The sequence below is a fragment of the Chlorocebus sabaeus genome, chromosome 29 (assembly GCF_047675955.1).
Source record: "Chlorocebus sabaeus isolate Y175 chromosome 29, mChlSab1.0.hap1, whole genome shotgun sequence".
NCBI classification, from domain to species: Eukaryota; Metazoa; Chordata; class Mammalia; order Primates; family Cercopithecidae; genus Chlorocebus; species Chlorocebus sabaeus.
The window spans coordinates 8275140-8299622 of NC_132932.1; the positions used below are offsets into that span (position 1 = coordinate 8275140).

The 24483-nt window shown below is 39.6% G+C and overlaps 1 protein-coding gene across 1 annotated transcript; it reads right to left on the bottom strand.

Moving 5' to 3' along the window:
* Positions 1–5514: 5514 nt before the first annotated feature.
* Positions 5515–20313, bottom strand: ARRDC4 (arrestin domain containing 4). Its single transcript, XM_007990524.3, has 8 exons — positions 18178–20313; positions 13662–13728; positions 13287–13434; positions 11208–11310; positions 9946–10202; positions 9294–9456; positions 8600–8754; positions 5515–8210 (listed from the first exon to the last, which is right to left on the bottom strand). Exons 1-8 carry the CDS (start codon positions 18704–18706, stop codon positions 8154–8156), a joined length of 1479 nt encoding a protein of 492 aa, XP_007988715.3. The 5' UTR covers positions 18707–20313; the 3' UTR covers positions 5515–8153.
* Between the last annotated feature and the right edge of the window lie 4170 nt (positions 20314–24483).

The following is a 24483-nucleotide window of genomic DNA, read 5'->3' on the forward strand; positions in this document are numbered from 1 at the left end:
GAACACAAACCTACAAAAAAGACAATTTTACACATGCACACACACAGGCACACAAACCTATAAAAAAGACAATTTCCTCTTAGTGAACTTATTTAATGTATGCAGCCCTCATTTCTGCTGATAGAAGCCATTTCTGATTTATTCCTTGCTGTAAGAAATTTCTTACATCTTCCTTCCTCTGCGGTTCCCAGTGTTGGAATTGAAGCTTTGGGTCTCCACTAAGTGGGTTGGTCTGGTAAGGGCTTCTTCCTAGTACAGGCCCAGTCCTCTGTGTGGGTCACCCAGCCCAGGGGAGGCAATGGGTGAGCAAGGCAAGTGCCTAAGTGTCCAGGCTTAGACCAGACTTGGGGCAAGATGACACATTCCAGCTCTCTCCAGCGGCTGCCAAGGAGGCAGTGAAGGTACTGTTTGTTTTGGAGCCAGTCAGGCAATGCTAAAGTTCAAAGACCCAGTGTCTCTGGCTGGCCAAGGCTGGAGAAAGAAGGTTAACATGTGGGTTTCCTGGCTTCCACCAATGTACTTCTCCCCAGGAGACTTCCCTGTTGTGTTTAGCAACAAGTCTGAGACCATTAGAAGTCTCCCTATTCAACGTAGATACTGTTTTAAACATCTTCCCATTAGCAAAGGGAATTATTTTTGTTTTGTTCTTGGGAGGATAATTCTGGTTGTCTTAAAAAGGCTTTATGAATTTTCTTAAAAACACTGCATTTATCTGACGTAATCCCGCCACTCTCTTACAGGAACAGCTGTTGGTGTTTGCAGCCACACATGTTTGAGATCAGTTATCTTTTGACATAATGACCAAGCTTTTTTGTTATGTCAGATGAGATAAAAGTAAGTATTTGCTGCTACAGTTTCCCCTGATAAGCAGTATTCCACTTTTATATAAGAGGGCCAGATGGTTGAATTAAGGATGAAATAACACATATTGAAATTTGCTTTTAAATCCACCTCTGGACACAGAGGTTCTCTTAAGAGAGGTTTACCATGAATCTTTGGCTTTGTCCTCTCCTAATGATGCAGGAGCTATAAAGAAATTATTTAGGCAGTTAGTGAGGGTAAGAGAGCCTTTTTCAAGGTTTCCTTTTTAAGAAAAAGCAGCCCCCAAATCATTTCTTTTCTAACAAAGAGCAGCCTGAAAAATCAAGCTGCTGACATAGAAAAGCAAGATAGAAGCTTACATGGGTGAATACCGGTAGCCATGCCAATGGGAAAAGGCTACCTGGGGGCCAGGCATGTTCAACACGGAGGCTCTATCTTCCCTTTTCTTTGTCAACCACATGTACAGTAACGAAGCAGGCAACATGGCCCTGGCCAGGTAGAGAACCTAGCTGCATAATAGAAGATTACGGTGGGCTGGCCAGCTTCTTGCACTATGCAAATGACACACCTGGTCTGACCAATCTCTCGTACCCTATGTAAATCAGACACCGCCTCCTCAAGCTCCTGTATAAAATCCCATGCATTTCACCACGGAACCGGAAGACCTATTCGGGAGCTCCTCTGTCTCTACAGCAGAGAGAGCTTTTCTCTTTCTTTCACCTGTTAAACCTCTGCTCTTAACCTCACTCCTTGTGTGTCTGTGTCCTTGATTTCCTTGGCGTGAGGCAACAAACCTCAGGTATTATCCCAGATGAACGATGCCACTTCACTAAGGAAGATAAAGTAAACTAGAGACTAAGCTCAATATCACACTCCTCCCATGTGTATGCATACTTACATATACATCTTTGTTTTAATTTAAGCAGGAGAAAGAAGTTAGGAAAGTGTTTAGGTTCCTAAGCTGTTTTTCCATAATCTGAGCTTTGTTGAAAGTATTAGAACAGATCTGTAGCAAAACTCAGAAACCGTGAACCCTCTGTGCAGTTTCTCAAATGTGCTCACATGTGATCCTAGATCCATCTTACACCTTGCTATTCCAGTTTAATAGTAGGGTATTGAATCTGGCTTCCTGTGCGGCAGTGATTTAGAAGGTGTGTGAAATATGGAATTGTTTTGTTGGACTCTTCCTTATTCCTTATCTGTTTACCACCCACCAATACAGCAACTACTAAAAATAAGGCTAGAGCTCTGTGTTGTTCTAGTAGTGAGATGAATCAATGTTGATAACGTGCCCTCTCTTGATTCCCAGGTGTATAAACAATGAAATTTTCGATGAGTTTTCTTGCCCAAGGGGTGAAATCTCCAGCCAATAAACAGAGCATCTATCTGTGTGTGAGTGCATGTCTGTGTGCACATGAGTGCATGTCTTGTGTGTCCGTGTGTGTGCATTCGTGTGCTGTGTTTTGAAAGAAGCTAATTAAACTGTAGACACTAAATCTTTAGATGTTACTGAATCAACTCAATCAACCAGTTCCGGCAAGTCCAAATATTTGCAGTGGTAGCAAATACGAATAATCGATCACATATAGAACACTTACCATGTGGACAATCAGATGGATTCTGTCATCTAAGATTTAAAAAGCAAAATAAAAAAATACCACGGAAACCTTCATGTTATGGGAAAGTGACTGCATATTTGTAAAGAACACAGTAAATACTCGATGTGTGAGCTGTAAATAATGTAGCCATTATTATTTTGGTCTGGAACACTTTATGTCCTTTAGTCATTAAAATTAGGATCTATGAGACTGGGGCAGCATGGAGAAATGACTATTATACCATGCAGTGACTTTTTTTAAAAAAGAAAAGCATAAACTTAGGGCATCTATTTCCCACCATTTTCTCATTTAATTACAATTCCCTGATACTTTTCTACTAGTCTCGTGCTGTTTGGGGGCAAACTAGTAAGAAGCTGGGGGCAAAAGTCTCCTCTTCCAATAAATTCCTGTGGAAGTAGGAAGCTATTATCTGTTGCTTCCTTTTATAATGGAGCTGAAATTCTTACCTGAAATAGACCCCAGCTCTGGAGGTAAACGGTGTGGAGGAGAGGAAGAAATAACAGTGTTTGTGAGTGCGCATGTGTGTGTGTGCACGTATGTGGCAGGTGTTTGCAAACACATGGGAAGCACCTATGCTTTCCTTGTTTCCAGTGGGAGAAGGTGCCTAAAGCATGTCTCTTCCTGTTCAGCAAGTCATCTCGGTTCCCTGAAAATTCGTCAGGGATGGTGAAATCTCCATCAACGAACACAGAAAGCTCCACCAAAGAGACAGTTCATGGTGAATTCAGTTATAGTGACATTCTAGAAGTTGACACCGGTCAACCCTTTCTATCCACCTCCACCCTGTCTCAGTGTCTTTCTTTTGCTGTTGCTTCTCATCACCAACAAACTCATGTCTGGTTTTTGGGAAACATTACTGTGTAACGGCTTCTGTAAAATAAGGGCTCTCCTTTCTAGAAAAATTTAATAGTCTTAGCAATTAAGCCCATGTTTTATAGTATTGTTTCATTAGGAATAAACACATATATTGTAATTAAAAACTTTTCTCAGCTTCTGAGTGGTCTTTCCATTTCATCAAATATTAAGAAGTGGGAGTATGAACGAAGGAATTAAAGAAGAAACAGAAAAGAAGGAAAAAAATTCACAAAATGTAATACACAATCACGCCAGGCAACTGTAGTCTCTTTCCTGGATAATTTGTGTTAATATTTATCAGACTCAGAAGCTGATGTGAAAAATAGCCCAATATAGTTTCTCCTTGTTGTCTAATATCATCGCAGGTCTATCTGGCTCATTGCTAATGTAATTTCTTTCTGTTTAAAGGCAAAATACTTCAAGTATTTGACAAGCTAAACATTAGCCCTAAAAATGTGTATCAATCTGCATTTATATATTTTCTACATAAAAAGTTCTCAAACTCAAAATCAAAATATTTACAAAGGTATCATGTGCTTATCGATGTCACACATTTTCTTTGCAAAGTGCATGATGAAAATTTCAGAAGTAGTGGATTCTGTTTGCTGTAAAATGTCTCCATTAAAATACAAAGAAACAAACTATTGATGCACGGGGCAATTTGCATGGATCTTAAGAGGTGTTCTGCTGAGTAAAAAACTGCCAGTCTCAAAAGGTACATACTGAATGATTCCATTTTTCTAGCATTCTCAAAATGACAAAATTACCAAGATGAAAAATGGATGGGAAGGCCGGAGTGAGGGAAGGAGATGGAGAGAGGGAGGCGGTGACTATAAAGGGACAAACAAGGGAGTTTCTTTGCAGTGATGGAGCAGTTCTGTGTCTTGCTGGTGGTGGTGACGATATGCATTTCTACAGGAGGTAAAATGTCATAGAGCTATACACAAAAACATACACAAGAAAAATGACTACATGCAAAGGCTGGCAAAATCCAAGTAAGGTCTAAGCTCTAGTTAAATTGTATTCTCAATTTCCTGGTTTTGCTAATGTACTGTAGTTATCATTGCAGAAGACCGGGTGATGAGTACATGAGACTTCCTTGTACTATTATTGCAACTTCTTGTGAGTCTGTAATTATTTCATTATATAAAGGTAGAAACATAAATCTCTGTTGAAGAAAAAATTCTGGCAACTAAACACACTTGGAAGCAATTTAGTCAAAGACTGGTGTCAGTTCAGGAGGCAGAGCCCTTAAGTGTAAACACTGAAGACCCCTGATTTAGCATATGTTTAGTATCCAGGTAACCAGGACTGCAACTCTTAGACTGTGTAACTGAAAACAATTAATTGTTCCCATTACTTTTATGAAGGTTGTAGAATCAGGAAATTTCAGAGCAAGCAGCGTCCACGCTTTCAGGTTACAACTCTCTGTTTTGGTATCCTGATTTGTAACGTGAGGGCTTTGTCCTAGTTTCTTTGCAGTGTCTTGCCTAGTTCTAAATTTCATACTACACATAAACTACAGAAATGGTAATGGTAATCATAAATTTTGCCTCGGTATTGCATAAGACAAATATTTCAACTTATGTTGATTATAAATGTGGATACAGAAAGAACCCATTTATTATGTAACACCATCTATTAAAAATAACTGGAGAGCAAACCAACTGGACTAATTCTTACTCCTTAGATCAGGTGGTAAGTTTCCAGGACAGAGGGTCTGGGCGGTTTCCTTGAAATGACCTATCATTACATCCTCCTTGTATAGAATATAGTGCTCATATCTACTGATATCTACTGGAGTGTCTGCGTAGAAAGGGGTGGCATCAGTGTGTCCCAGTAAGGACCCCTTAACTGCCCATGAGACCTGCTAAATCGACCCTGGGGAGATTCAGGACAAACACTCAAACTCAGGAGGCTCTAACCCTTATCATTTGGGAATAAATGATGATATGCTTTTTATAACCAATATAGCTTTAGTTTCCTTACTTGTCTCAACTACTTTTCTTCATGGAATGCTAAAATAGAACTACCTTGGGAAACTGAGCCCACTGTAAAAACAAAGTCAGGTTCTAGGGCTGTTCCTCCCTCATGATAACACGCCTAGAGAAAAGGATTTTAACTGCAGCAACATTTTTTTTTTTTTTTGGTATTGAGTTCCCTTAAGTCTATAATAATTTATATTTGAAAAAAAAAAAAGAACTAGCAACTCATAGCATTAGTGTAATAATTTTATTAATAAAACGAACCCATAGGATTCAAACAAGTATACAAAGTATTTTTTTTTCCTGTGGGTTAAATTGTTACACTTTTAATAATAAAATTAAGAAAGTTTTCATAGTTAACTTACCAAAACATAACCCTTGCCTATTGTTTCTTATTGTGCAAAACAAAAACAAAGAGTTTTGCCCACAGAAGGATTTTGTGCACCAAAACATGCACATTTTCAATTTCAAAATTTCTGCATCAAAATGAAAATTCCAAGGCCACGTTTTTGTTTTTTCAAACTAAAGAAGAGCAAGAGGAGAATAAACAAGCAAATAACAGCAGCTAAATTTTTAATCTTCATTCCCAGGTATTTTCTGTTTCAATGTAGAATTCTCCACATTCATAAAATGATATCTTCAACCTACTGCTTATGGTCAGATATGCCAGTATCAGTTCGATAAGGCAAGTCACACCTTTTAGCTATTCTCTTAAGTCCTACAGAGATAGTTTCACTTCAATTTCACAGGGTCACTTCAAGATTTATCTAAAAAGGTGACAAAACAATCCTAGTGAAGGATTCCTTTAAGTAGTTGCTTTTCTAGATGAAGCCAAATAATTAAACTTTCTCTCTCTCCATACTGGAGTTTGTTTCTTTCATTATGTTTTAGTATCATGGAGTCGAACAATGCTTTGACAAGGCATGAACTACAACTTAGAAGTCAATGAACAGTTGAAGATGATCTTTTGTAAAGTAAAAATCAACTGTTTAGACAACACTTAAATACACATTACCTGTTTAAAGATACACACACAAAAGAGCAAAATTCAAAAACCAAATCAAGGAATAACGTTTTGTGATAATTTCAGTAGCACAATTACTAGTCTAACAGTTTTGCATTGTGGTATAGCGACTTACAATGAAAGAACTATGCAGGATGCTTCCATGATTGCAGAGAAGAGAGGTAAGCCCAGAGGGTGAAAAGCATACATTTGCCTAATGTGTGTAGAAAATTCCCTGATCAAATGGCCAACTAACTTTTAAATACAAAATTTAACCTAAGAAGAACTTTTCTATTTTTGGTGAACATTGATTGAAAGAAAAATCAATCATTCTGTTAAATGAAGTACAATATTCTGCAGGGGAAGCACCAGGGTTTCTAGATCAAACCCTTAGGACATGAAGAAAACCAAAGTACTCTGCTAGTTCAAAATCTCTATCACAGGAATCCCTGGCTCCCTTCCATGTGTCCAGAGATGCTCTCAGCTCACAAAACCAACAGATGGAGGGAAAAGCAAGTGAACATGTGACCATGTAGGAGGGGAGCTGGGGACAGTAAAACACTGCTCAGACTTTTAGCAGCAACACAATCCTGTTGGTCTGAATATCCTGAGGTTAAAGGATAAAAAAATATTGCACCACCACAATAAAGAAAAAATCACAGTTTAAACAGAATTACTGAAGAACTGGAATAATGTACAATGCAGTGACTGCCATCAGTAGACCTAGGTCTCTTGATAGGAATTAAAATTGTGTCTTTTTAAAAAAATGGCACTCCTACCTTCTTTTGGTTTGGTGTTTATTTTGACATTCTCTTAGGTATACATATATTTACTTCCATTTAATGCTAACTTACTGAATTTTCCCCTTGGCCCAGTTTCATATTTAGTGATAGATGAGATTGTTGCTGTAAACAGCAGTAACTCCAAAGAAGAGTACTCAAGGCGAGAGATTTAAAAACATATCTGATAACCCCATTAGAGGTAGGTTAGAAAAAGGCCTTTTATTTTGGACTGTGTAGTTATCAAGGCATCCCACAGATGCAACCTTTTCTCTCACTTCTTTCTCTGACATGCTCCTAGGTAAATAAGATATGAGGAAAATCAAACATATCCTGTTAAAGCACTTAAAGGGGGTAAAAAGTACAGCCTTCAACAAAATGTGTTTTCGCATGAAATTCATCTTTCCCCTTTGAACCGACAAGCTTTTCAAGAAACCCTTTCTTGGTTTCGTAATACTGTACTGCCAATTTATAAACTACATTTTAGTCTACCCCTGAAAGAATGAAAACTGTAGTACTTCATTAGGACCTCATATGACCATGATCTCAAGAAAAGCTACTTTCAATGTCTCTAGGCCTGAATATGATAGGAAATCATGAAGCACCCAAAACCTCAGGGTCTCACTTCGTATTTGGAGTGGGCCATTTTCCTATTCACGCACACCCTTGTTTTGTTACCCTCTAAAATCAAGTCTTCCCCGCTTCAGTTCATATCGCCTTCATTCCACCCTTTAAAATGCCATGGGAAACTCCCGCAGTGTTTCCACTGTTTACATATTCCTTTCTCTCAGGTCAGCGCAGGCACCCTTTCACTTACTCTATAACCATCAGGACTTCCATTACATTCTGTGACTTTGCACATCTTCATCCCAGTTTTTAACAGGGATATATATATGACCACCATATAAACTTGTGCAGCAATCCTGTTGGCCCACCAGAAATTTCTCACATTCTTTAATTCCTGTTGCCTTCAGTCTTGATATTCATTTATGTTTTCAAGTGAATCTTTCCTGTCTCTTTCCCAAAAAGGCAGAAGGAAAAGAACCAACATTCTAATTTGATGATGAACACAGTGATTTCTGAAATATGTTCAGAGAATGAAGGAAACAGGCTGGGTCTCTTCTACATCGCTAGGATGTGGATCAACCTGCAAAAAAAGAGCAGACTGAGATTAGTGTTGTAGCATTATTTAAAATGATTCTAGTACCTATTTCTAATTACACGATGGTTATATGCCAAGTTGGTCAGAGCCTGCTATTAGTAAGTCCCAGAAGGTGCTTAAGTTCTCTATATTCCATGGCCAAATAACACACCTTAGAGGCAATCCACAATACTGTATATGATGCCACAGATCACGAGGAAAATAGTAAAAATATCGGGCAAAAGAATCAGTGATAATCTATTACCACTGTATAAACAAATTTAAATGTATCCCTTACTAATTATGAGTCAGCAACAGATACTCTAATAAATGGATGACAAAAAATGATTTGAAAATAATATAGTAAAAGTCTAATTTTCTTTTGCTTTGCTTACCTCTGCATAAAGAGGTGGGGGTTGAAACCGGAATTCCTGCATACAGGCAAACATAGGACAGCACACTTCTCCCTCACAGTTAGGGGGTTGAGGGTAAGAAGGAATGTGTCTAGAGAATTCTTCCTCTGATACCACATCTGCATAATTCGGTGGTGCTGAAATAGAAATGAAGTTGGAGTAAGAAATCCACTCAAAAATTAATCTCAATTCTTAACTGTTACAAAAACAAGAAACAGCTAAATTTGAAGATAAAAATACGGCATTCTTTCCCTCTAATCAGCAAGGTTTTATGCATATTACAATAAAAAATAGCTTCTCCCTTTATTAAACTACTACTAATAGATTATATTCTAGTCTCTTGAGATATAGGTAAACAAATATCACTGAAATATGACTACAGAAAATACATACCACACCACACATTTGACTATTTTTCATTGTTTTCCTATTACAAATAGGAAGTAGGAAATGTACATCCCATTCCTGAATCTGCTATCAGCAGCTTTGTGTCCTAGATAAAGCTAAACATTCAAAGCTGCTCCCAGACTAACGCTTTATGATTTTTAGTAGTAGGAATAAAGATACCAAGAGTAGCAGTACTAATCAACATTTGAGCACTTCATAGCTTATATATTCTGTTCTTAGGTATTTTCTAGGTAAAACTTCATTATGAAAGAACACCAAAATATTTTACCTTCAGGCTGTTCTGGCAGGGTCAGTGTTAACCAGCTCATATCCATACTGAACTGGCTGGCAATGCTAGAGTTTCTGCTGCCAAAACCATTATATGGAATTGTACCAATCACTAATGGCAGTTCAAGCATCAACTTTTTAGCACCAGGAATGTGAATGTACACCTAATAAGCCAAAAAAAAAAAAAAAAAAAAAAAAAAGAGAGAGAGAGAGAGAGAAAGGAACAAATGTAAGTTACACCTCCAGTACATAGCCCAATTAATTTTTTTCATAGAAACAAATGCTTTTGTCAGCTGCTACTACCCTCATCACAATTCTCAATTGTCTTGATTAAACAAAATGAAGAGTACACAAAACATAGTGAATGCTCTGTGACAAGAACTGTGTCCTTAACGTGCATCACTGTAGGTTTGCATGGCTCATATAATAATTATAGAAAATTAAGGATATGTCTTCAATATAACAAACACCCCTTAATGCACCTCAATTCTTTTATGGCACTCTATTAAATCCCTTGTGGGGAACAGTTTTTTATTAAAAACAAGGGCCAATCTTCACACAGTCCCTAATTGGTGTTAATGGTGACTATGCACAGTAACATGATATCAGTTATTGCCCATCATACACATTTTTTTTTAAAGAGCTTTGCTTACAGCTAAGGAATAGTCCACTCTGATAATGCAGCAATCCAGGATGGATGGAGTGACAGGTGGAATTTTGAGCGTTTTCCCATTCCATGTGTCCGTGGTCCCGGAAGCGATGTGGTTTCCTCGCACATTGGCAACCATGTGTCGAATGGTCTTTGTTTTTCCACTAGCCAAATACGTCTGGGTTTGGAAAATAGCAGCCTTTGGAACAATCAGACGAGAGGAACAATTCTCTATTTCTGCATAGATTGGAATAGCTTCTCCTAAAAGGAAAACAAAACCAGGGAGGATTCAGAGACTCTTTAAAAAGTTCTCACCACAGTGGATTAGGGCCATATAGCTGAAATGTTCCAACATCACTTTAACAAATTGAGAAGCTTTGATGGAAAACATATTGTAAATTCAAGCCACAGAAATAAAAATTCACTGAAGGTTGTGGTAGATCTTATTTTCTAATTATTGCATTATTGACTTTACTAAAGTAGCAATATTGCATTAGCAATTCTAAAGATATGTAAATGACCACTGTCTATATAAATTAGGATAAGACATACAAATAAATGATTCGGGACTATGTTAAGTATAAAAGATCACTAACAAACTCATTAGTGCTTATCAAATTAAAATCTGCCTAAGAGGAGAACAAAGCCTTTGCTTTTAAGGAATTAATAATGTTAAGGCACAGAAAGAATCAACGGATGGATTAGGCAAGTTTTATAACATTATGGCTCCACATCATACCATTCCATACTGAATTCCTTCCTAACAAGTTCAAATCCTGAAGCAGGGGCCAAATCCACTGCTGGAAATGGGCCCTTCACTATTGGCAGTTCCAGTAACAATCTGATTGTTAAGTTTGTTAATATACTACATTCCAGTCCCAAGTATTTGCATATATCAAGCCAGCAAGGAATCAGAATGTCTAATAGCATTTCATACTCCAATAGTTCTCTTCTTAGCAATACAACCCTGGAGATTCTTTTGCAACATTAAAATCAGATGCTGGCATTTTCTCATTCCTCTAGTTATATTCTTTGTTACTAAAGTAACAGGATCGAAGTCAGAAAAGAACAAGAGTTTGACTGGAAACAATTCCTCCATTTAAAAATACTTAAATATCAATTATTTATATTAAAAATGTATCACCACTCATGTTTTAAAATACTATACACGTCATACAATTACAAAAAACACTATTTAAAATCACTTAAAATTAGCTAAGAAGATGAATGAAATCTTTCATTTGGACTTTCAAGCATTTTGCTTACCATTACAGTATCCCTTTCTTTCAATTTTGGCACTCAGCGAGACTGGACCAGAAGTGAAAAACCAACAGCCAACCATTTTCTCTTGAGTTTTCAATACAGGGGTCTTGAAAATTTCAAACAATAAAACAACCTTAATTAGGCCACTCTAGAGAACTCATATAACTTAAAATTATGTCTTTCTTCACAGAATGGTAGTAAAGAAATACCAAAAAATGAATAAAACTTTCTTATCCTTATGTAACATATTAGGCCAAATAAGCACAAAAACACAGCGTGTTAAGACTCCCCCTTTTAGGAAAATCACAGTGAATTTTCAGATTCAAAAATTAGCATGACACCATTTTATTTTACCCTGAAGTAATTATGTTTCCAGGAAATAATATACCATATTTTTTAAAAAAAATCAAAAGCTGTATTAGTACTTATAAACATGACAGAATTATTTTTAAGACTTTATATACAAAAGTCAGGTGGAAGGATAAATGATATAAAAATGAAAATAAAAAATAATCAGAACATTATATTTATTTTGGCATTTAATAAGTGGAATAATCAAACAGCCTTTTCCCATCACTTACTTCAAAATGCATTATCAGGCAGAAATTTCATGTGTTCTTAATTTGGAATGGTTTTGGGGTTTTGTGTAATAGTACAATAACGTGTAGTGTTAACAGATCTGAAAAGCTTCTTAAATATACTATCTCACGATAGTATTCTATTCTATAGTGTCAAGAGAAGTTACTACAAGATTTACAATGTTCAGTTTACAAGTTACACACACCAAAGCTTTCTGTAAAACCCAGTTACTTGCAATATTTTTTCTTTATTTATACAAAGAATAGTAAGGGATCAACAGTGTCTGTTTTTAGCAAAGACAAATCCCTTTAAATCAATTCCTGCAATGGTCATAAAAACTTTAAGAATATTCAACCTGCCAATTCTAAGTAGTTTTTAAAAATACAAGTTACTTAGCATCATCAATTTTCAAAAATGGTTTTAAAGCAGCTGTTAAAAGTCATAGCTATAAGCCAGGCCAGCTGGGTGCTGGCTATTTTATGATTCTGACCACAAGAGGCCATGTAACCACAGCATATCTGCTATCTTTTCATAATCTAAAGGTGAACATTAAATTCTATTTCTCTTTCATGCAAAAATAAGACTTAAACAACAACTTTTTAACTGCTAGCTTTTTCCTTGTCTTTCAAAAACACAGGCTAGGAAAACCTCCAACATGAAAAATACATCTTTGTCACATCAGTATCGTGATGGAAAGTTTAAATTATCTCAGTATTTTCTATGAAGTAAAAAAAATCATTCATTCATATTTAAATGAAGAACCATTAGGTCCTAGTAGCTATCATGAAAGTACAAGGTATAATTTTATATTATTTTGATAATATGGGTTTAGATAAAAGAATCTAGCTCATTAGCTCCCATCTTGCCTATTCTGTTGTTACTTATAGCCTGATCTTTCTTATCAGTCTACAGTATTTCTGGTGATTATTAGAAGTTCAATGCTTTAATGTGGCCAAATCTGTCATAAGGAAATGATAAGTGAAAGGATCTCGGCGGCAGCTGCATGCACTTACTTAATGTTAGAAAATGACATGCAAAATGGAAGGATACATAGCATAATGGCCTGAGCTTCAATAACAGGCTGAGCATGATTAATACTCTTCCATAATTACTGTTCCTCAACCTGCTATTATTGAGGAGTTTAGAATACCCCAGTCCTGTAAATGTGGCCACTCTGGTAAAAGTAACTACTCTCTATGTGTGCATTATTGTTATTAAGCCTTATTAATGCATTTCAAGCCTGTGTAACTTTTTGGCAAAAGAAGCCCTGAACAGCAGGGACATAATCAATAGTATTAACACACACAATTTGTAATTTGTCCAACCTAGAATCATATATTTATAGTGAATGCCTTTGGGTTACAAGATTGTGTTTTCCAAGCCATCAGAAAGTGACAGGACCGACTACCAGTAAACTGGCTAAATATAGATCCCACTGTTGAAAGGAAGGAGGAAGGGAGGGAAGGAGGAAGAGAAGGAGGAAGAGAAAAAGGAACAACTTACTAGTAATGCTGGTGTGTTGACATCGACATGACTAACAACCTGCAGTTCCCTCTTTACACTCTGATCAGGTACCTTGGGTCGTTCCAACACTGCCCGGACGCAGTACTGAATGCTTCCGTACTTCCCGGTAAACGAGGTGACCAAAGGTCTGAAACCAACCAAAGACATTAATTATGAGTTTACTTTCAGTTAAACATAGCCAAAAAAAGCATGGTTTAAAATGTTTTAGGTTGGAAATAAAAAATGAGTAAGTCTATTTAGGGACTATTCAGTATAAACATGCATACTTGAGAATCAGAAGATACCTAGCAGTGATACATTCGGATGGACATATTGCAGAGAAAGATAACCACAAAATTATACAGTTTCACTTACTCAGATGGAAGTTGAAAGCGAAATGGAAATTCATGTTTTCCAGGCTGTAATAAAACGATGCCTTCACCTATAAGAGATTGTATTTTATTTTAATGAATGATGGTTAGTATTAGATCAAGAGTTTTCACAATGTAAATAATTTTTTGAAGGAAGTTTTTCTTGCTACAAAATGCACCATACTCCAAAAGTTTATTAAACAAATGTACAGAATTAAATTTGAGTGTGTGTGTGTGTGTGCGCGTGCACACATATGTGTGTGTATGTGTTTGAGAGACAGGGTCTCGCTCTATTGCCCAGGCCAGAGTGCTATGGCCTTGAACTCCTGGGCTCAAGCAATCTTCCTGCCTCAGACTCCCAAGGAGCTGGGACTACAGGTATGTGCCATGGTTCTTGACTAATTTTTAGTAATTCTTTCCAGAGATGGGGTCTTGCTATATTGCCCGAGCTGGTCTCAAACTCCTGGCCTCAAATGATTCTCCCACCTTGGACTCCGAAAGCACTAAGCTTATAGGGGTGAGCTACTGCACTTGGCCAGTTTTTACCAAGTACCATAACACTCACACGTACATACACACATATATCCCATTCTCAAATAGGCCAATTACTAAAGTGCTAAGGCTTAGAACTCCAACATACATATATATGTGTATATGGATATGTATATTTGTGTGTGTGTGTGTGTATATATGTAAAAATCACAACTGCTTACCCCCATTCTATTATACTAATGGGAAATACCAATATTAAATTGGACCAAAAACGAATTTAGCAAGACAGATTTATTCTGGGTATACCAGAAACATCACGTTTAGTATTCTTTGAGCAGAAATGGAAAAGGGAGTGAAAACTTTATGAATATTGTTAATATTGGGTATAACACAAAACAGCCAAACCAACAAGACAAGCTATTAAGCAAGTCATGTATGTATCCTTGAGCTCTCCTGACTAACAAAGAGTTTCTTGGTGGCTATCTTGGGAATACAGAAAGGGCTTTACCAAGCATGGCCAGGGCCCTTTTCTCAGCTTTGGGTTACCAGCTCCATTTTATTTCATGCAGAAGCTTATCACTGGATTGTGAGAAGGCCAAAATGCAGGGTGTGGAGGGACTTTGTAAGGCCAGAGGCACCACTGAAACCTGTGATGAAGGTACCAAGACAATCTGCTTAATTCAGATCCAAAGTAGACTTCGTGGCTTTCACGGTTGGTCAGGAGGCTCTCTTGAAAGACTTATACACTCTCCTTTCATTTCATGCTCAGATTTAATATTGAACTCCCTTATTGTGGATAGGATAAATAAGATGAAGAAATGGGAGAGAGAACTCTGAGATGTGCCTGGTCATCTGACACTAAAATGAAGATTTCTAGTTTATCCATTCACTAAAAAAAATTAAAGAAATCAGTAGTGAAACAGAAATTTTTTATCCCTTAAATAAAAAAAACAGAGTTTTATTTTATGACCTTAACCAAGTCAGCTGACATTTCAACTTTGTACTTTTAGAAAATAGGAACACATTACTGACCCATTAAGTCTTCTGAATCTATGTCCAATTTTTAATGTGTTAACATCAAGGGCGATAAAAAGTGACACACCTGCCACTTAAGTCAATTTGAATACTCCACAGGTGGGTGACTGGAGGCAAAGTGAAGAACAAGTCACAGGGGCATGAGATCACGTTAAATTCAGTGGCAGGGCGAGTCCCAGTGGCTGAGGTGTGCTCAGGAAGGTTGCAGCAGAGCTACAGTACCAGGGACCAGGGAAGCATCTCAACCTGATGGCTGTGGAGTGAAAGGCTCAAGGCAATCCCAGTGCTCCTAAAGGAGCGAGGCTGAAGTTCTAATTTGAAATTATTAGATTACAGAACATGACCAAATATTTACAAATATTTTGAAGTATGTATTTCATTTGAGTTTAAAATGCATAGTGCTTAGATTTCAAACACTGTGGATAATCCTCAAATAGACCAGGGGAGGAAAGGAGATTGCATGCTTGTACACAAGTAATTACCATAGAGTGCTAGAACCTAGAGCATTTACAAAGGAACAGGGGTGGGCCCAACATCTTCGGGACCCGAGGGCTGGAATGGAGACAGGTAGGAAGGGAAATTTAGATAAGGGAATAGCATGAGGAAGAGCATAGCAGGCATGTGTGGGGAACAGAATTACCCAGGATGCTGAAGAGAATGAGAGAGATGAAGTTCCCCTTTCATTAAGAAAGAAATCGACATAGGATACATATCATTTAAAATGAGACTTTCAACTATCTCAAAACATAAACAGGAAAAAGAAATGGGAAAACTGATAAAAATGGGTTATAATATTTGGAATTCACTCTTTGTTTTCTTTTCCTCTTTCTCAATTTTTTTTTTAATGTAAAAGGTTCACAAGTTGAACCATGTGCCCATTTCTGCTCTGCACCAACCACTCATTATTTCTGTCTTGTATACTGAGCCCTACAAAGTCACAGAAAGATGCTTCAATAACTAATGGTCTTACAGCCAAAGCTCATAATTAAAGGTTTTGATGAGCCGTGGGATGCAGAAGACCATCACAGAGGCAGAGACTGGGGCTCAGGAAGGGTGAGCGACTTGCATAAGGTCACACTGCTGGTGGGTGACCAAGAACTGAAACCAACTCTCTGATTCTGTCTTGTCTTTCTACTACAATTTCTCAATAAAAATATGAAGAAAAGCAACCACAATGATAGCAAGTAGTTGAATTAGATTAAGGATGTCAAATAATTATCTGGAGAGCATTTGCGAAAACAGATCCCAGTGCTACATAACATGGATTTCTAAAAATCTCCTTAGGAGATTGAAACACAGCCAGGTTTTGTAATGAAATGACCCCCAGAATATAGACTGTGTCAAGATGCTAACTTCTTCCAAGTTATAGATATTAGGGGTGACTTATTTTTTTTCCTCAGCTAAAAGAGACTATGGTCTTAAGCAAAATGTAATTGAGCCAATATGTGCTATGATACATTCTAAAACAAGTTTAAGATTTTCAAATTGTCTAGCTTTTACATTCTGTTCCATATGTATATATGTGCGTGCATGTAACGAATAAACATCTGACTTGTCAATTAAAAAACTATTTGTTAGCCCATATTTTACCAAAGCAGTTTTTTATTGCTAATCCCAGGTTCAACTGTTTTTAATTTTACATCTATTTACTCAGCAGTTACAGGCCCAGGGATAGAGTCCAAAGTCCCGGACAAAAATGAATGTATGTCTCTCTCCCAATGTCCTTGACTCCATTCAGCCATCTTGCAAATTGTGTTGTCTGCTTCCACTGGGGCCTGGGTTGATCCTGGAAGCAATACTGAGGAAAGGGCATGAAGGAATAAGAACTATCACTAACACACTGTTCCCATTGATCCAAAAGGCAGTTTTGATTCCAAATATAGTTTTCCTCACTACAATTTTGGGATCACTCAGATGATCATTTACCTTGAGGACTTCGCTGTGTCCACAGTAGGATAAGGCAAAACCACATATTCTATTATATTTTGTATAAGACATAGTACATAAATATAATGCGTTCGCTCTTCAAGGAGAGGAGGTACATACCATTGTTTTACTTGATAGATAAAAGCTCGTGGCATAAAGGTAAAAGTTTAAACTAGTTTCCATCCATGAAATAAGAGTAAGACTCATGGTTCTTAGTATTTTCATGACTAAAGGGATCCAATATTTGGTATCTAATATTAATAAAGCACTCATGTAGTGTGTCCCCACATGGGTACTTCTGGAAAAGTCTACACTATGAACTGGACTTCACCAAAGTGAGCAGGAAGGGAAATCCAGACATGCCCAGATGCGCTTGTCTCTAAAGGCATTTTGAGTGGAGAGAAGTGGAGGAGAGGGGAAGAAGTGGGTAGGAAGGGAGGAGGAAGATGGGGAGGAAGTGGATGCAGAAGAAACAGCAGCAGTATCAGATACAGGCACAACTCTTACTAAGTGGCCCTGCTCCCCAGAAGAGGGAAACCAAGCATGATGGTCAAGTCTAGAAAACACTTCCTTTGAACTCCTAACCCTCAGGAACTACTTCCCTATTCCCAACACCAAATTTCTGCTAATTCATCATGAACCAAGAACGTGTCCAGGATAGGGAGGAGTGGAAGCCATAAGACACGGGCACCGCAGAATGTAACCTCACAGCCGCCGGTTCCACCGTCCCTTCCTCGACTAGAAAGAACAGGACCTGGATTTTTGGATCCCCCACTGTCCAATCACAGGTTCCCACCGCACCCAATGGCTCCCTCCTCTCGCGGTCCTAGAAAATCCCGAGCCACTGGTCCCGGTCAGGCCCGGCGGGCAAGGGGCGGGACGCCAGGTAGAGCTGCGCACCCAGGACGTGCGGTCTCTCCTTACCCGCGAGGCTAGGCCGGACCCCACCCCCGGAAGCCCGCCCTGATCTCACCTGCCAGGTGGGCATCCCGCCGGCACGCGGCCTCCCGGCCCCTCCCTGGCCCCGTAGCCTGGCGGGGGAACCCCAGGCGCTTGCCTGCGCTTACCGGCCGGGGGCTCCCGCAGGCTGAGGCGCACGTTCAGGTACTCCACCTCCGAGAAGACAGCCAGGGCTGAGGCGCCGGCCGAGGCGCGGGGGCCGGCGCTCGGGCCCCAGGCGGCGGTGGCGCGGCCCTGGGCCTCCAGGCGCAGCGCGCGCAGGGCCACCGGCTCGGACGCCTCCAGCAGCACGTGCCCGGCCACCGTCTCGCCACTGGAGTAGCAGCCCTTGCGCTCGTCCTCGAACACCAGACCCAGGCTCTTTACGCGGCCCTCGGCACCCACGGCCGCCGCGCACCCAGCCTCGCCGCCCATCCCGCCGGGCGACTCGTCCCTGCCCCTGAGGTCGGCAGAGACCCGGAGCTGGGGTCGCGAGCACAGCGGCACCGCTGTCACAGGCGCTTGCGGCAGACTCAGGCCGCCGCGGCAGCCGTGCGGTACCCGATGGAGCACCGGCTCGCCGAGGGCCTGTCGCTTTAACAAACCTAGTTGGGGCTGGAAAAGGGCCGGGACAGCCCACCCCCGGCGGGCGGCCATAGGTCAGTTGCGAGCCCTGCTTCTTGCTGATTTGTTGTAGATGGTCACTGAGTCATTTCATTGGCGCTCCCACGCGTGGGTTGGCGCAGGAAGGCCGTGCGTGATCAGGCAGTGTTGGCCAATCGGGAGGCTCCGGCGTGCACGTGCACAGGCCGTTTACTGGCTGAGGCCAGGCACAGTCCTGGAGCCCAGGCCAATAGCGAGGCGGTGCGCCCATGTGGACAGACAGTGGGAAACAATATCTGTCAGGGAGGGGGCGGAACAGGGTTATCTCCGGCTCTCAGCGTGTCAGCCGTTCCCATGGTTACGAACGGGGGCGGGGTTTCTAGCAGCGTAAGGACTTTGCAGGAGCCACTGGGTTCTCCCTAGAGCATGAAGTTGTGGCTGTAACTGGCTTGTGTTTATGATTACATCTGCAATACTCAAGAGGAAATAGATGCTCTGCGAAATGGAACTCGGCAATATTTCCTTTTGAGATCTTGGGGGCCGGCCGCATCGGGACTTTAATGAATGACTTGGAATCTTCTAACCTCCAGATTTTTGATCCCCGCCTCTCCCAGGTTTCAGAATTCCCAGACTACGTAAGAGTCATAGATAAGAAAAATGAGGGTTGTGGTTTTAAACCTGATATGTCCCCTAAGGAGTTCTCTTCCTAAGCTCCGCAGTATCGCTGTTAGGAATAGCTGGAACTCTGATTCTTCCTGCTGTAAATAAGGTCATGAATCACATTGTTTTTGAACAACATCTGTCACTCAAGTTTCTGCCCCACCCAAAGTTTCCTGACATCAGTATCATGTCCACAAAAATTTCCAATTGCCTTGATGACTTGTTCCCCACGCCCGCGGTTCCTCTGGCTTGTCCTGTTACATTTCCCTATTTAACTTTACAGTTTATTTCTCTGTTGTGTTTTTTACCATCTTGCATAGCTTGTCATTAGCTGGCCATCATTTTCTTAACTTGTAAGTTGTCCCCTTATTGACATGCCACGTTTGTGAGCTGTTACGTATTGATTAATCTCACAATGAAATTTAACAATTTTCCTAAAACAAAAAAACCTCAAAGGTTTAAAGGTTGCTCTACTACCCTCGTTGAGTTTAGATTATTAATGTGGAGCTTTAATAAAGTTCTATAAGTTCAAAATTTCCTTATTACCTCTCAGAGAAAGTGAAAAAGTCCCAAATTAGGCTCTGTATAAAGTTCTGAAATAGTGGTTCTTCTCTGACCATTTCGTCTAGAATAACTCCCAACATGCTCTTACTCTGCCTACTTTTTTAAATAACACAACCTGACCTTACATATTTATCTGTGTATTATCCATTCCACTCGTTTGAAACACAGAACTTGGATTGAATGATGTATCCGAACCTTGTAGTATTATTGGCTCTGCAATACATGAATAGTGTTCTGTCTCTTATTCTACTAAACTTTCACTGTCTCCAGGCAATGGTTCCCTCCAAATTAAGTGGCTGGGAGAGGGAGAAAAGGACAATGGCCCTAACAGTGACGAAAGGACAAAATGGCAGATTTTGCATTCCGTATTGGGAAAGACCAGGCTCATTGTTCTCATTTCAGTTAAGAACAGTTTTGGCTGGCCAGACGCGGTGGCTCACGCCTGTAGTGTCAGCACTTCGGGAGGCCGAGGCGGGCAGATCACGAGGTCGAGAGATCGAGACCACCCTGGCCAACATGGTGAAGCCCCGTCTCTACTAAAAATGCAAAAATTAGCTGGGTATGGTGGCTGGCACCTGTAGTCCCAGCTACTTGGGAGGCTGAGGCAGGAGAATCTCTTGAACCCGGGAGGCAGAGGTTGCAGTGAGTGGAGATTGCACCACTGCACTCCATCCTGGGTGAGAGAGTGAGACTCCGTCTCAAACAAACAAAAAAAACCACACATTCTGCCTTTAAAAATTATTCTTGTTTACTAGACGAAAAGATCAATAGTAGAGTATGGACCCTTCGGGTTGATTCATCAGAATCCTTTTATCTTTCTCCTTGACATACTCTGCTGCCTTCATGGTGGTAGAGAATTACCACAACTCTAAGTGTCTCCTTCTCTTCCTTAACAACAGAGTTCAAGACATACAGCAAGGGAGGGTCTGCAAACAAACAAAAATTCTCTCTTCTCTCAGAAAGAAGATATATTTATATCCTAGATTCATTGGCCAAAACTGAGTCATATGTACACCTATAGATTATTGACTGGTGAAAATAAATAGGATATTTACAAGTCACTTAGGCCGGTGATTCTTCTCTGGGTGCTGAACACAATCAGAGCTCTGTTAACAAGGAAGAGGGGCAAATGGCTGTCGAGCAGTCAACATTGTCGAGCCATTCGAGTGGCTTAAGTGGGTCTGGCCAAATTTGCTATAGAGCAGAGCTGCCCCAGCCAGACCTTAAGAGGATATTTAAATAAAAAAACTTCTATAACCAGAGAGAAGGTAATTTATATGGTGACTCAACTCATTCACAGATAAAATTCCATTTTTGTTGTGTATACATTACAATGAATATTCAAGTTCAGCTATTATTAATATAGCAGCATATGACAGTTAAAAAAATCCAATCTGACAATCTCTTTTAATTGGCGTGTTTACCATTTACATGTAATGTGATCTTTAACAACGTTGGTGCTACAACTTGTGTTCCCAAAATTTATATGCTGAAATCCTAATGCCCAAGATGATGGTATTAGGATGTAGGGCCTTTGGGAGGTGATTAGGCCGTGAATGCCAGGGCCCTCATGAGTGGGATTAGTGCCCTTACAAGAGGCTGGAGAGAGAACCCTCACTCTTTCCACCATGTGAGGATGTAGAAGGCACCATCTATGAAGACGCAGGCTGCTGTGGCTTATATATGGTTTGTTCACACCAAAACTCATATTGAGATTTGATACCCAATGTGGCAGTGTTGGGAGGTGGGACCTAGTGGAAGGTGTTTGGGTCATTGGAGTGGATCCCTCATGAATAGCTTAACACCCTCTGGCAAGAGTGAGTGAGTTCTTGCCCTCATGGGACTGGATTGGTTCTCACTCGAGCAAGTTGGTAAAATGAGTGTCATCTATTTCTCTCTCTTACTTCTTCTTTCCACATATGATGTCTTTGTGCATGCCTGCTCCCCTTCTGCTTTCTGTGGTGAGTGGAAGCGGCCTGAGTTCCTTACCAGATGCAGCTGCCCAATCTTAAAAACTTTTTGGCCACCAGAATTGTGAGTTAAATTAACCTCTATACATATATTTTATATATATATAAAACCTAGCCTCAGGTATTCTGTTTATTTAGCAGCACTAAATAGACTAAGAGCCTGGGTATGGTGGCTCATGCCTGTAATCTCATCACATTGGGAGGCCAAGGTGGGCAGATTGCTTGAGCTCAGGAGTTGGAGACCAGCATGGGCAATATGACAAAACCCTGTCTCTACAAAAGATGTAAAAATTAGCCAGGCATGGTGGCATGTGCCTGTAGTCCCAGCCACTTGGGAAGCTGAGGTAGGAGGACTGCTTGAACCCAGGAGGTCGAGGCTGCAGTGAGCCAAGATTGTGACACCGTACTCCAGCCTTGGTCACAAAGTGACACACTATCTCAAAACAAAACAAAACAACAATCACCGCCAGATGAAAACACAGGTCCTCATGGGACACCAGATCTTCTGGTGCCTTGATCTTTTGACTCTGTAGTCTCTAAACTATGAGAAATAAATATTTGTTGTTTATGAGGCACCTTGTTTTATGGCATTTTGTTATAACAGCCTGAACAGACTAAGACAGTTGGTTTTATATGTATCATTTTATTATTTGCTTTGGTTGTGCCTTCATCGGTGTGTCTGTGTTTTTTTATTCTTTTTTGTGCCTTCATTTTGATTGTTTGAACATCTTTTAGTAATCCATTTAAATTTATCTTTTTTTTTTTTTTACTTAATATATATTTTTAGCAGTTGCTGTAGGAATGACTGCCCTTCCCCTTTTATGCTATAGCTGTCATGTGTATTACATCCACATACATTAAAATTTACATTTGTACGAACCTCAGAAAACCCACCAGACAATTTTACATTTTATGTTTATGCTACTGTCAAGGCATAAACATAAACATGGGGGAAAAGAGACAAATCTTCCTTACAGCAGAATCCCAAGTAATTTATATAGATTCTCCTCCTACTCACTTTGAGTGGGTGCTAGACCTAGTGACTTGCTTTCAACCCAACAAACACTCTTTGGACCAGATGATGAAGACTAACATCACCAGTGATAAGTTCTGTTGATAGCGTGTACCTCTCATATGATGTTAGGTAAAGGGCACTTCACTTCTTTGATATTTTACCCTCAAACCGTAAGTCCAGTCTAAGCATGAGCAAAACATCAGAAAAAGCCAATTTGAAGGACATTCTACAAAATATTCAATACATACACCTCAAAATTCTCAAGGGCGTGGAAAATAAGGAAAGACTGAGAAACTGCCATTGAGCAGAAAAGACTAAGCTGATGTGAATAACTAAATGCACTATGGCATCCTAGATTGGATCCTGAAACAGAAGAAGAACTTCAGTGGAAAAACTAGTGAATCCAAATAAAGCCTAGTTTAGTTAACAGTTATTGGTATTAGTCTGTTTCACATTGCTGATAAAGATATACCTGAGACTGAGTAATTTATGAAGAAAAAGAGATTTAATGGACTCACAGTTCCACGTGGTTGAGGAGGCCTCAAAACTATGGTGGAAGGAGAAAGGCATGTCTTACATGGCAGCAGTCAAGAGAGAATGAGAGCCAAGCAAAAGGGGAAACTCCTTATAAAACCCTCAGATCTCATGGGACTTATTCACTACCACAAGAACAGTATGGGAGAAACCACCCCATGATTCAATTATCTTCAATTATGGCCCTCCCACAACATGAGGAAATTATGGGAGCTACAATTCAAGATGAGATTTGGGTGAGGACACAGCCAATCCATATCAGTAATGTACCCATATAGGTCTCTTAGCGTCAACACACGAACTATGGTAATGTAAGATGTAAATAATGGGGGAAACTGAGTGAATGTGTACAAGATCTCTCTGTACTGTCTTTGCAACTTTTCTGAAAATATAAAATTTTTCCAAGGTAAAATTTATTAAACAACAATCAGACCTACTTCCCCAAACTCTCCTGCTTGTAGATACCATTTTTTCCTCTTACTCTGGATGAAAGATAGATTTGTCTCTAAGCTTTTGCTGCTTGTGCCCTCTGGTAGTTCCCCACTGGGACCGCCCTTGGTTCAAAGCCAGGAGGTAATAAAAGAGAAAACCCTACACAACATTTACTCTTGTTACAGTTTGCACTTCAGATTTTGACCTCCCTCCCCAAACCACCTGCTAATGTTATTGGTGCTGAGATAATTGCTTTTATGATTATTATTTTCAGAATTCTGGTTATGATCACTAGGAGAGATAGATTGTAATGTTTTAACTCTATATTTTCCAATACCAGAAGTTCCAGTTTATCTTTTCAGACCCTTGAGATTTTATGAAGGTAATTGTATCACAGCATAAGTATTATACCAATGCTTATTCATTATCTTTTTGCGTGGTGCATGCATTCATCTTACTATTGCTTAGATTTTTTTTTTATCTTGTAAATTTGTGTTTGCACACACTTCAGTTTTAATTGGGGGACTATATCTGTATGCTTATCGATGTTGGAAATTCATTATGGCCCAAATTCCAGTTTCACAATTTCACAGTTGGAGATAGTTTGCAAAGAAAATATCTGTAGAAAGGAGAAGACCTAATCTTTATTAAGCACC